We start from the raw sequence: 13980 nt of genomic DNA, 5'->3' as shown, positions 1-13980 counted from the left end.
GTCATTTCAGGTAGTTACATGAACTAATATTAAGGAATAAATTATAGTTGTTTATTACAAATCCTTTCCTTAAAAATTTCAAAATAGGATTAAGGGTAATAATAGCTTAAGTTCGGATTTACTTTATGTATGTATGTATGTATGTATGTATGTATGTATGCATGTATGTATGTATGTATGTATGTATGTATGTATGTATGTACGTATGTATGCTTTTGATACTATGGCGATGCCATACAGAGGAGTTCCGAAGTAGGCTGCAACAATGGAACCAACAATGGAGCAAATTTCGTAAATTTCATTAAATACTCTTTAAAGTTGAAATATGAAAATTTGAAAGAGAAGGCGCGTGTGGGGAGGGGTTAAACCTAAAATGCAATTAACACTTGGTTTACACTTCCTCTTCAATGTCTAAATTGACATGGTTTTGTTAAAATTAAATTTAATTCAATTGCATAATTTTTTAGACTAGGAAGTTTCCAAATGAAATCCCCGTATATTGTATGAATTTAAAAGAGCCGCTTTGAAAGAATTTCTATTTTTTAAACCTTACTTCTTTAGATTTCATGGCATTATAAGTATAACAAGCATCTTGTCCGTTAGCCTTGTACACTATTGATAATTAAGAGAATAGGACTTGACTGTCAGGTTTTCGTAGATCGCATCTCTCTTAGTTCCTACAATGCTTTGCCATATTTTATAATCATACTGTACATCATTAAGGGCCGATTTCACCAACAGATATCAAAACTTAACATCTTTTTATGCTAAATTCATCAAAAATACTTTCATGAACAGTTGTTAAGTGTAATAATTTGGTAAAATGTTTCTTCATGTAACATCAGAATTTCCTGTGTTGAAAGCTTAACAAACCATTGAAATCTCAACTATGACTAGCGTAAAAATATATCTGTAGATACAGAATTATTGCAATTAGACCTTTTAAATATATGTAGTCGAGAGAGAGGTATAAGGAATAAGATTTGGGAAATATTCTCAGAAAGAAATTTTACTGAAATACAGATTCTCGAAAATAATTGTTAGCAAGGTGGGTAATAGACAAAATTCGATCCACCGGCCACAGTACGAATATTGCACACTTTTGTCATTGCCAATGTGGCGCTATAAACCAATTTTCAATATTTTTATCACAAACACAACACATTTAAAATATTACTGTACCATATATAGAGAATTATTACTACTTTAACACATTTAATATATTACGAAAAATGTAAAATGTAATTATTATGAAAATCGCCATTTCTTCTTCTTCAAATTAGTAGTATTAGTACGATCCATTTCCACTAGATGGAAACCGACACGATTAGCAGAGCCGGCAATACATGAAAACGAAATGATACTAAGTTTATTTATTTGCCTGCCTGCCTGCCTGCCTGCCTGCCTGCCTGCCTGCCTGCCCGCCCGCCCGCCCGCCCGCCCGCCCGCCTGCCCGCCCACCTGCCCGCCTGCCTGCCCGCCTGCTTGCCCGCCCGCCTGCCCGCCTGCCCGCCCGCCCGCCCGCCCGCCCGCGCTATAAACCAATTTTCAATATTTTTATCACAACCACAACACATTTAAAATATTACTGTACCATATATAGAGAATTATCACTACTTTAACACATTTAATATATTACGAAAATTGTAAAATGTAATTATTATGAAAATCGCCATTTCTTCTTCTTCAAATTAGTAGTATTAGTACGATCCACTTCCACTAGATGGAAACCGACACGATTAGCAGAGCCGGCAATACATGAAAACGAAATGATACTAAGTTTATTTATTTGCCTGCCTGCCTGCCCGCCCGCCCGCCCGCCCGCCCGCCCGCCTGCCTGCCTGCCTGCCTGCCTATTACTTTACACTTGAGCTACATTGGGCATTGCAGCCGTAAGAGCAGATGCTCGTGCTCGGGCGCAGTTCAGATCAGTTATACAAAATATATCACAATATTAAGAGAGTTCATTGAGCACAATAACATTAATAAATGGTAAAATAATACAGCATGTAATAATAGGGTCTATATACAAATAGAAAATAATAATAATAATAATAATAATAATAATAATAATAATAATAATAATGATTTATTTTAGCTGGCAGAGTTAAGGCCGTAAGGCCTTCTCTTCCACTCAACCAGCAAAAAGTGTATATACATATGCATGAACTTACAAAGAATCCAACAACTTGATTGAGATGAGAGTTACATGTATACAAAAGTTATTTACAAATTAAACAACAAAATACTATGAACTATTAATTAAACACTGAAATAAACTGTGTAGCACAATTAAACTAAAATACATAGAATGTCAATATATTTCAAATAATATTAGATAATAGAAAGAGATTATTACGAGACAATTAAAATACAGCACAATCAGGATGATGTCTAAAGAAAAGAGTAACAATGTAGTCAGTGATAGTTTAAATCAGTATGATTGGAGTGAAATGCTAATAAGGTTATATTTTAAGCTGTTCTTAAAGGTGTTTATTGTCTTGCAGCCCCTAATACTTTGTGACAAGGAATTCCATTGACGCGAGGTGGATATTGTAAAAGATGATGAATAACAAGATGTTCTATGAAGAGGTATACTTAGCGTGCCACAGATAAGTGATCTGGTATTTACGTCGTGGTTAGAGTATAGATAAGAGAAACGAGACGAAAGGTAATTTGGTGTTGAAGTGTGCAGAATTCGAAAGAGTAAAGACAAAGAGTGTAAAGTTCTACGTTCTTTAAGTCGGAGCCACGAGAGACTTGCGAAGGACGGTGATATGTGATCATACCGTCGGATGTTGCACACGTATCTGACGCACATATTCTGAGCTCGCTGTAACTTGACTGACAATTCAGAACTTAGGTCACTTAACAAAACGTCACAATAATCGAAGTGCGGCGTTACTAGGGTTTGCACTAGGGTAAGTTTTAGTTGCTGGGGCAAGAAGTTTCTCAAGCGACTCAAACAGTGAATGGAGGAACAGATTTTTTTTTACAAAAGTACATAAATATTAGAGTATCAATTTTTAACTTAATTAGCTTAAACAATTAATTAATTAATTAATCTGATTTGTTTCTTAAATCTATTTGTGTTAAGTGTACTTAGCTCAGGGTAAGCTCTAATTAATGCATTGTATATTTTGGGTCCAAAGTTTCTGCTGTGTGAGGAATATTACTATATTTGTCTAGTATTATGTGACAGGGTAGGTTAGGTTTGATTAGGTGTGTATTATGTGACAGGTTAGGTTAGGTTTGATTAGGTGTGTAGTATTATGAGAAAGGTTAGGTAAGATTTGATTAGGTGTGTATATTATTACTATGTTGGCAACTCTGAAACCCACTGTTACATTAAAGAAATATGGCAGTATTCTTCGTTCACGCACGACAATTTTCGTATATATAAGTAAGGTACCTATTTAGGACGGGGTGGGTAGGCTCACAGCTCTCCTAGTGAACACATCAATTATCTACTACTCAATACTTTCAATCCAAGGCATTCTGAAGGTATTTTATCAAGTTCCTGTAGTGGTCGGTACATAAGTAATAATCACCCAAAATTCGCCAGTGGTTAGAATGCACAACAGAGATATCTCTCTCGCTCCTCTGCCATACCTATTGCAATAAAATTTTACGCCACTGGTTATTTTCAGTCACTAATAACGAATAAAGCTGGAATATATAAAGCAAACGTGACCATAACTTGAAAGAGTTTTAAAGATATTTAGACGGGTACAACCAGTACTAATTTTTAAGCCTCTATCGGGCTTCAAAAAATTTTAATAAAGATTCAAAAACCTTTTTATTACTATAACCAAGATGAAATGAAGATATTATAACGTTACCGCGGGTGATAATAAGATGCGAAACTACCTTCAGCACCATCTAACATCGACAGGAAGAAGAAAATGAGATTGGTGCCCTGTGTCGTAGGTGGTGAACGTTAAAACCACGATAAATGGTAAAATGTCGCTAGTTCTCCCACGATTCTCGACTTATTCGTTAGGCAAGAAGACAAGATGGAAGGAAGAAATATGCAAAAAAAAATAAATAAATAAGGAAATCTTCTACTCCTAAGTACAGGAATATGGTTTGTGTGTGTATATGCAGTGTTTGTTAAATAATTATTATGTTCATGATCCTATGATGTAAATAAAATATTATATAGTTAAGTACAATTACAATTATTTAAGCATTTCTTTTATGTCCATTTTGGATGCATTTTAATAAGTTGTATAAGTATGTAGTGTAAAATATACTTTATTTTTATTAGTTACATATCAGGATTCTCATATTCTTTTAGTGGATGATGAGAGAAATAATAATCTAAATTATTTATTTTAAGTCTGGTGGTTTTCGAAGGGGAGATTGTTTCATGTACTTTTCCCCATTCGGTAATTAGTTATCCCTGCCCAAAATAGATAGCAACAAGATCAATTTCTACATTAGGGTACCAAGTATATGAAAGGGAAACTTAATAAGTTTCGCGCCTTCTTAGTATTCATCTACGACGTTGCCATCAATTGATGAACTGCAGAATGTTACGTTGCTTAGAAGTTTTTCCTGAAACTTTCGCGTGGAAATTTAATTCATTAGTAATCCGCACCCAGGTCTCATCTGTGGCTTTGATTTTCACATCGCTTGTTTCTTGCACTCTACAATATGTTTATATTTGGTTACCAATAAAATTGTACTATCAAAGACCTTTTATAACCCTATTAGTAAAAAATGAATCTCCTATTTCTTTTCACATCGTCAGTTTCGCGGTCAATTTTCAAAAACAAATTGAAGCGGTGAGATCAAAAACCATTCAAGTCCACTTTTGGCCATTCATTTTCTCCAATTTGAAATTAAATTTTGGATAATTCCACAAGTGTTACGACTTTAAAGATTGGTATATTACTTTGTCTTGATCTCTAAAACAACTAGAATTATTACGAGCAAAAAATAATAATATTAGGTAAGAAATGAAAAAGTTTTTTTTAATTTTTCTCGAAAGTTATGTAATTGGACTTGAATGGTTATTGATCTCACTGCTTCAATTATGGTTGCCAAAGAGATCGTAATATTGCGCTACTTTTCTCCAAGTGAATAGGGTGAAACACGTTTAGAAAAGCTTTGGTTCTCATACAGTCTTCCTGATTAATACTATTCCCAATTATCATGAGAGTTCCAACAACGCAACGCCAGCAAGAGTTAAAAATCTATGATCGCTAACGTCCATCTGTAAATCGTTGGTGAAACCCAAAATTGCAGGAAATAATGTTAACACCATTCGCAAAAAATTTAAAACGTCTTTTCAAAAAATGTGTTAGTGCATTTTTAACATTTGTTTGTGAAATCGGCTGCAAAAGTTAAACTAACACACGCGTATTCATGGCAACAAAATCACATACGCAAAGAGAATCGTGGTGCAGCTTTTCTTTGCGCAGTTGCGGGTTCAGTGACTATACTGTATTATCAGAATAGTTACGAAGACAACAGCACATAATATTAAATCTATGCAAATGCTACAATATATTAAGCTGGGACATTAAGCCTCAGATTGAAGGAGAACACGTTTATTTTAAGAGCATGCACGAAACTAGTTATGCTGTGAAATGTTTACTACTGTTAAATTATTTTCCCATTTTTAAACAAATATGGAAACATAAATCAATGTCCTTTACTAGCAATTTGAAATTTATTGAAGTGCCCAAAATTCCACTTTATTTTGCACTAAGTTTTTTACAAATACCGATGGCACAAGAGTTACTTGACAAGATCGAAAAACAGTATTGCTTTCAAATGAAAATGTGAGACCACGACAAAGGCAACAAGGCCCACGACAAGTATAACGATAAGGATCACAACATTTACCATGGCACCAAGGTCCACGACAAGCACTACGGTCGATGAGCATTTGCTCATATTGGGTTGAGAGAAAACCTCGGAAAAATCTCAACCAGGTAACTTTCCCCGACCGGGAATCGAACCCGGGCCACCTGGTTTCTCGACCAGACGCGCTAACCGTTACTCCACAGGTGTGGACAATTCTAAATAGAAAACGTCGCTATCGTGGAGCATATTTTGAAGAAATAGCCTCTATGTTTGTCTAGTGTGACGTAGGCAGCCCACGAAACACTTCAGTCAGGATTACAATTCTCTGGAGATGGAAACCCAGAACTTCTGATGTCAAGACACTTCGATAGAGTTTGTGATAGCGAGATGGTATTTGGCGAGATGAGGCCGAGAATTCACCATAGATTACTTGACATTCGTCCTACGGTTGGATATAACCTTGGAAAAACTCATGTAGATAATAATCAGTCCAAGCAGAAAACTAACCCACTCCCGAGCGCAACTCCGGATCAGAAGACAAGAGCCTATGTCGACTGATCTACGCCGGTGGCCGGTTGCGTCAAGAGATGATGATGATGATGATGATGATGATGATGGTGGTGATGATGATGAGGAATATTATTATTATTATTATTATTATTATTATTATTATTATTATTATTATTATTATTATTACAACAACTGTCAGTAGTAATGAATTCCTCCGACTTTATCCACAGTACAGTGGTTTATCGTCCTACTCACAGATGGCACGCTTTCCAGTTTATAGTTCCTTGACTGATAGGAGACACGTCTGGCACTGCAGATGATAGGATTGTAGATGAGAATTGATAAAGAGTCAAGGGCTAATTGGGATTGGGAAGGAGTTGGGTCGTGGCCCTTGTAACTGGTACTATCCCAGTATTCGCCTGGAGAGACTTGGGAAACCAGGAATGTCTAAGTGAAGATAGTCGGTCCCTGGGATCGAACTCATAATAATAATAATAATAATAATAATAATAATAATAATAATAATAATAATAATAATAATAATAATAATAATAATAATCAGAGGCACGACAGCCCATGAAGAACCATGACGACCATCCGCTGCTGGTCTTACGTCCACATGCCGAAGCAGAAGTGGACGATCATCCAACCAGAATGGAGGTATCGTGTGGTTAGCACGAAGATCCTCCCAGCGGGTTATAGCTAGCTTTCGTAACCGGATTTCGCTATCTATCGTAGCTCCCCAAGTGCATCACGATGCTGAGTGGGTACCAGTTCTATACACTGACCGAAATTTCATAAGAAAATTTCTTCTCCCATGAGAATCCGAATCAGCGCGCATTCCTTAACGCAAGTCCTAGGCAGGATGCATTAGACCACGACGCGACGCCACGGCGCGGTACCATAATAATAATAATAATAATAATAATAATAATAATAATAATAATAATAATAATAATAATAATAATAATAATTGGATAATAGTTGTAATGAGTAAAGATTGTACTCAAGGAAAAAGAACACCAATGATCAGGAAAGAAAATGGACTAAAATAAGAAATAAAGAAAACGACTCTTTGAGTGTCGACTTGTTTAATGTTATCAACTCGTTTGAAATTCTTCAAATGTTGACAGCTGACATAACCGTGATTTACATCCGCCCTTATCTAAATACGTTAAGTTCGAAGAAATATTTACAGCAAGACCAAGGACGAAATCTACGCGAATGCCAGAAAAGTAATGAGCAGGACATTCTTCACGCTCTGCTGGCTCTCTGCAGGCATGCGCTGCAATAATTCCAATGCAGCAGAGCAGAACAATTTCAAGGTCAGTAGTAATTGAAAGACGACAGAGAAACAAATTGACATGCATAATGCTGCGATAGGTTTTAATTTTACCGATCAATTAACAATTAATTTTAGTTCTAACTGGATTTTATTATTTTTATCATTATTATTATTATTATTATTATTATTATTATTATCATTATTAAATAAGATGTCTATTTTCCTACTCCTTACCAGCTCTCCAGTTACAAGGAAATAAAGGATGAATATTTCGATTTTTAATATAACATAATGTTGTGAAGGCATAAATAGTATTAAAAATATTAATTAAAATAAATAAGAACGTAGATAAATTTTCCAATCGAGTGATAAAACAAAATCGATCATTTAAAGCGATAATATTGCACTTTTAGATGGTTCTGATCGGTTGAAATTCAGTAAATTATTACACTCCATTGGTGAATTGGTACATCAGTGAAATAGTGCTTTAAAATTACTGGTGATTAGTCTTCAAGCTAAGAAAGCAGAAAAATGAAAAAAAGAAAGAAAGAAAGAAAGACAGAAAGAAAGAAAGATCAATAGAAATGAAGGAAATGGGAACAAAAGAGTTAAGAAAACGAAAACGGGAGAAAAAGTGAAGTTAAAAGAAAAGGATTTGGAAGAAAAAATTAAAATAAAAGAAAATAAGGAAAATAAAAACGAATCAATAAACGGATATAATGAAAAGAAAGAAATAACAGAAAATAGGAACAAGAGGAATGAAATACGAATACTAAAATAAAACATGAAAAAAAGGAAATGGAAAGATTATGGGAAAAAGTTGAAAAAGGGAGTAAAAGAAAGAAAGAAAATGGAGAAAGGAAGAAGGAAAAAAATGTAGTTAGTTCTTTTCACGACTCACCAATTTATTCAAATATACAAGGAACAATGAAAGTGAAAAACAAAGATAATAAACGTGAAAGAAGAAAGGAAACAAAAGGGAACAAATAAAATAAATACAGAACATGTAAGGAGAATGACAGAAAAATGGAAAAAGTACAAAACAAATACATGGGGAAAGGAAAAAAGATAGAAGGAAAGAACATAAGAATTTAAGACAGAAAATTGAAAGAAAATTAAAATAGGAATAAATAAATTCAAGAGGTGGATTCGAAAGTGTTCTGGGTATTGTTTTTTTAAGATTTCAACTTATTTTATTCATGTCTTAATTTATCATTTTCAAGCCCATGAGCCTATAATGATGTAAGACAATTTAACAGACTCTCCTAAGTTTTGACTTAGATCAGTTTGAAAAATAATATGCAGGCACTATTATATCGGCGTCAAATTTGTTTTATCAGTTATTGTCATTTTTCTCATAACTTTTCATTTTGACTTAGCCAGTTTTGTATGCTCCCCTTGAATTGGGAAAACAAAGAAAGAAAGTGAAAAAGGACAAGTAAAAGCAGAAATAAATTGAAAAAGAAAGGATAGAAATGAATAAGAAAGGAAGAAGGAAAATAAGAAAGGCAAAAAAAGAAAATGGAGGAAAGATGAAAGGAGTTATAAAGAGAATTATGGGAAAAGGGAAATGAAGGGAAATGAGGAAAATGAAAATAGGGAAGCTGAAAATGGAAACTCGGAAAAAAAATTGAAAAAGCAACATATTAAATGGGGAAAGTAAAAAAAAAATGAAGAGAGAAAGAAAGAATGAGAAGGAAGAAGAATAATTATAGTTGGAAAAAACGAACACAATAGAAGAAACAAATTGAGACAAATAAAATCAAAAATGAAAAAAAGTAAGAAGGGAAATTATAGACACGGAGAAAGAAAACAAAAACAAATGAAAGAAAATGTAAAAGAAGAAATGGAATAAAATATAATGAAATTGATAAAAGAAGAAAAGAAATGAGGAAAGGAGAAGGAAACTGGATAAAAGAAGGAATAAATGGAAACTGAGGAAAGAAAATTTGAAGAAAACGAGAAAAGAAAAAATGGAAATGGAAACAAAGATTAAGAAAATGGAAATTAGGTAAGATTGAAGAGTTTAAATGAAAAAAAAGAGTGATACGGAAGAAAATAAAATGAAACTGGAAATGGAGAAAGAAAATATATGACGATGAACTAAAATTGAAGAAGGGAAGAAAGAAAACGAAAACGGTATAAGATAATCGAAAAAGGAGAAAGGGAAGTGGAGGAGGAAACAAGGAAGTTAATAAATGAGAGAGGAAGTGGTAAATAAATAAAGAAGATGAAACGAGGGAGAATGAAATAGTGAAAGAAGGAATACAACTTACTTACAAATGGCTTTCAAGAAACCCAGAAGTTCATTGACGCCCTCACATAAGCCCGCTATCGGTCCATATCCTGAGCGAGATAAATCCAGTCCCTGCCATCATATCCCATCTCCCTCAAATCCATTTTTACATTATTCTTCTATTTACGTCTCGGCCTCCTCAAAGGTTTTTTTCCCTCCGGCCTCCCAACTAACACTCTATATGCATTTCTGCATTCGCCCATACGTGCTCGTGTAGTTCTGCGTTGTGTAACTTTCTCCATTCTCCTGTAACTTCATCCCTCTTAGCCCCAAATATTTTCCTAAGCACCTTATTCTCAAACACCCTGAACCTTTCTTCCTCACTCAAATTGAGGGTCCAAGTTTAAAACCATACAGAGCAACTGGTAATATAAATGTTTTATAAACTCTAACTTTCAGGTTTTTTTTTAGAGTAGACTGGATGGCAACAGTTTCCCAACCGAATAACAGACATTTATCATATTTATTCTCTGTTTTATTTCCTCCCGAGTTGCTGTGGTCGTACCAGAGAATCAGTTCCATTCCGAGGCTTATGTTGTGGTTTCGTAACAAGCTGTTTTTTTACAGTGATGGGTTGTTTGCCCTTCGCCTAACACCCCAAGTTGGAGGACCACCCTTTGTCGGTTGTCCGCCACTGCTTATTCAATATATTCGCAGCTACCCTCCTTATCTGAGAGCCGTCTCCTCTATCCGCAACCTGAGGACGCGCCATGGTATGGTGATAGGGACCCTCCACACATAATACATTTCAAAATTAAGAAAGAAATTGGAGAAAGGGAATGAAGGGATATGATATTAGAGACACGGTAATCAAATGGAAAAGGCAGTAACTTAATAGAGACAGAAACTGAAATCATAAAGAAGTGAGGAGGAATAATAAAAGATGAAAAAAATAGTACGGAAATGAGACATAAAAAATATATGAAAGATAAAGGAAGAAAATAAAGAAGAAGCGAAGGAGGAAAGGTAAAGAATCATGATAAATAAAGATAAAGGAAGAGCGGAAATTAAGGAAAGAAAAAAGAAATAATAACTGCAGATATGAAGAAAACTACAGAATGTAACAGACCACTGACATAACGAACTATTGTGAATTGAGCTAGACTTAGCAGTGAGCCTGGCCTCGGACAAGGTCTCAATGCCTCACTGTATGCGTAACGCCGCTGAACAGATAAAGAGATCCATAAAGATATGAACCGGTCGGTTGTGCACCTGTCAGTGCGAGCCCGATGGACACAACACAAATGCGGAAGGATGGAGAGGTACGTTGGCATTCTGAACAGCGACGTTTATTAAGCAGTACAAACCTCTTGCCCATATAAATTCTGTGCTGTTGATTTGGTGCATGTTATTTATATAGTACTGTACAAGATGTCCAAGAATGGTGTTCAGTTATAGATAAATGAGTACGAGTCAAATGTTTATTGAAAAAATTGAACTTACAGATAACTAAAAAGTGGCTTTAAGTTTCTATCATAGAGGTAGAGTTGTTGCGGACAAACGCATTGAGTTGTTAAACGAGATTTAAAAGAACGGCAACGATTCAACAAAAAATAGATTTTATTCTTAGCTTTCTGTTTCTTAATCTATTTGATTATGGGGCCCACTATTCCTCATTTTATTTCAGTGCAGCCCCCTGGCTTAAGATACATGACGAAACTATATTTGCATGTTCAGATGTAGAGTAGAATAGTGATTCTGAACCGGGGGACCGCTGCCCTCTAGAGGGCGAAGAGCAGTCAAAGGATGAGTGGTTGAATTTTTTTTTTTCTTTTTACAGAACCTAGAGACTTAATTTTTTTTTTTCGGAAAACGTATTATGTCTTCCTCGTGTTAAATTTTTACATTATCTCGTTAACATGTTTGTGCCTGTTATCCGCCATCTTCAGAACTGATTTTTGCTGGTCTTGGTGCTTTTTGTTTGTGTTTCCTGTGAGGGTGTGGTTGTGTAGTGTAATGTGGATTCAAAGAGTGTATGTGTTCTGAAATTGAGTTGTGTGTTAAGAATTTCATTTGGATGTGTTTTTGTATATCTATATATTTCGTATTGTTCTAGTGTGTTTAGTTTCTGGTTTTTTGGTTGAACATGTAGAATTTCCATGTCTGTGTTGATATCTCCGTAGGTGTGGTTAACATTTGTGATGTGTTCTGCATATGTGGAAGTGTTTTGTAATATTGTTATGGCTGTGATGTGTTCTTTGTAACGTGTTTGAAAAGATCTGCCTGTCTGTTCTATGTAGAAGTTGTTACAGGTGTTACATTTGAGTTTGTATACGCATGTGTGATTGTATTTGTTTGTGTTGTTTGTGTTGAGATGCTTTTGTAGAGTATTATTAGTAATGTATCCGATGTAATTTAATTTCTTGAATGATATTGCAATCTTATGTGGTTTTTTGTTTCGTATGTTCGTGTGATATATTTTTGTGTTCTTGTGTTTGTGTTGTATTCTTATGCTTTTTGAGATTATGTTTTGTCTTTCTTATTATGTTGTCTATTATGTTGGGGTTGTAAACAGTTTTCTTGTGCTATATATGTGATTGTGTTTAGCTCTTCTTTGTAGTCATCTTCGTTCATTGGTATGTTGAGTAATCTGTGTACCATTGTTCGGAATGAAGCTTGTTTGTGTTGTGTTGGGTGATTGGATGTATTGTGTGTGTGTGTTGTTGTTGTTGTTGTTGTGGGTTTTCCGTAGACTTTGAATGTGTGTTTGTTGTCGATTTTTGTTATTGTGATGTCTAGAAAATTTACGGATTTGTTGTTTTCAATTTCTAATGTGTAGTGTAGCTTTGGATGTATGTTGTGTGTGTTGATGCGGGTTTTGGATCTGTCTTTTGTTTCCTATGTAATCTACGTATCCGTGTCAATATATGATGTTGTCTGCGTGTTTGTTGTTGTCTTTGTTTAGTATATGATGTCTGTTCTACACAACATAGACGTAATACGTTTTCCGAAGTGATATAGTGTTAAAAGTTGTGTAATCAATATGTATTAATTTTTTTCATACAACAACATCTGGTTTTTATCAATGTCTCCAAGCTTCATTAGTATCAATTTAATTATTACTGAGTTATTAGTAAAGGTAAGAATTTATACCAAACATGAAGATGTTAGGTTAGTTGTGCTAAGACTGTAGTTATGTCATAAATAACGTGAAGCCTGAGGTATGGCCAGGTTACAACTGAAATGTGTTTTGTATCGCAGCAATTGAATGGGGATATGTTTCTCTTGCGTACAACGAACACTCTATGCATATCTAACCTTGTAGTCTCTGTGGGTAAATTTCTGTGTCTAGTTATTACACATCTTTTAATTTCTTTTTCAAAATGTACCGGTACCTACTCCCATAAAATATGTTATAGGCCTGAAAAAAATTGTAGAGCATTTTTGGCACGCATATAACGTCGCTTAAGGTGCAAATGCTCGTATCTCACAAAATCAAAATTTTACAGAATGAAAAAACTGTTTTTGTCTCCATTAACGCTCACGCGGTATTTAAATTTTTACTTTTCCGTCATTTATATTAAAATGTGCTTTACGAGATCTTCCAAGTAGATGCACATCACTTAGACCAATTCAAAGGTACCAAAACCTCAATTTCGAACATTTTGAGGCTTACGAGTATTTGCACCTTAAGGGACGATAATATAACAGCAGAGCTATAATTTGAATTTTGAAAATATAAGCGAGCGTAGAGTCAGTTAATTAAAATTAATTTCTTTGGTGGGCGGGTAACATATTTCACTTTTTACTTCTTAAAATATTTATTTTATACATCTAGATTACACAACTTTTAACACTATATCACTTCGGAATACAAAGTATAGGTATATGTTTTCACGTGTCAATTAACTAAGTTGCCTTGTTGACTAGTTTCAGCCGATGGTCTTCGCGCCTTCTGATTGTGTTTCCTGTGGGCGTGTGTTTGTGTAGTGTAATATAGAGTCAAAAAGTGTGTGTGTTCTGAAATTGAGTTGTGTATTGAGAATTTGATTTGGGTGTGATTTTGTGTGCCTCTATATTTCGTATTATTCTAGTTCTATTATTTAGTTACTGGTTTTTCGGTTGGAGATGT

At 34.6% G+C, this 13980-nt stretch overlaps 2 protein-coding genes across 5 annotated transcripts in view; one reads left to right on the top strand and one right to left on the bottom strand.

Annotated features, from left to right (window-relative positions):
• Positions 1-13980, bottom strand: part of LOC138691346 (zinc finger protein 665-like) — a 474208-nt gene that overhangs the window by 22853 nt on the left and 437375 nt on the right. The window lies entirely within an intron of this gene.
• The window catches only part of LOC138691344 (uncharacterized), a 72950-nt gene continuing 70077 nt past the window's right edge, over positions 11108-13980 (top strand). For all 4 annotated transcript variants that reach the window (XR_011329852.1, XR_011329851.1, XR_011329853.1 and 1 more), the window contains exon 1: positions 11108-11170. Coding sequence is in view for 1 of the 4 variants with exons in the window: in XM_069813229.1 (XP_069669330.1) it covers positions 11163-11170 (8 nt within the window). In the remaining 3 variants the exon portion in view is untranslated. The remainder of the gene's footprint in view (positions 11171-13980) is intronic.

Source organism: Periplaneta americana, chromosome 16 (assembly GCF_040183065.1).
Source record: "Periplaneta americana isolate PAMFEO1 chromosome 16, P.americana_PAMFEO1_priV1, whole genome shotgun sequence".
In the NCBI taxonomy this organism is placed as follows: Eukaryota; Metazoa; Arthropoda; class Insecta; order Blattodea; family Blattidae; genus Periplaneta; species Periplaneta americana.
This window is presented reverse-complemented; position numbering and strand designations above follow the sequence as displayed.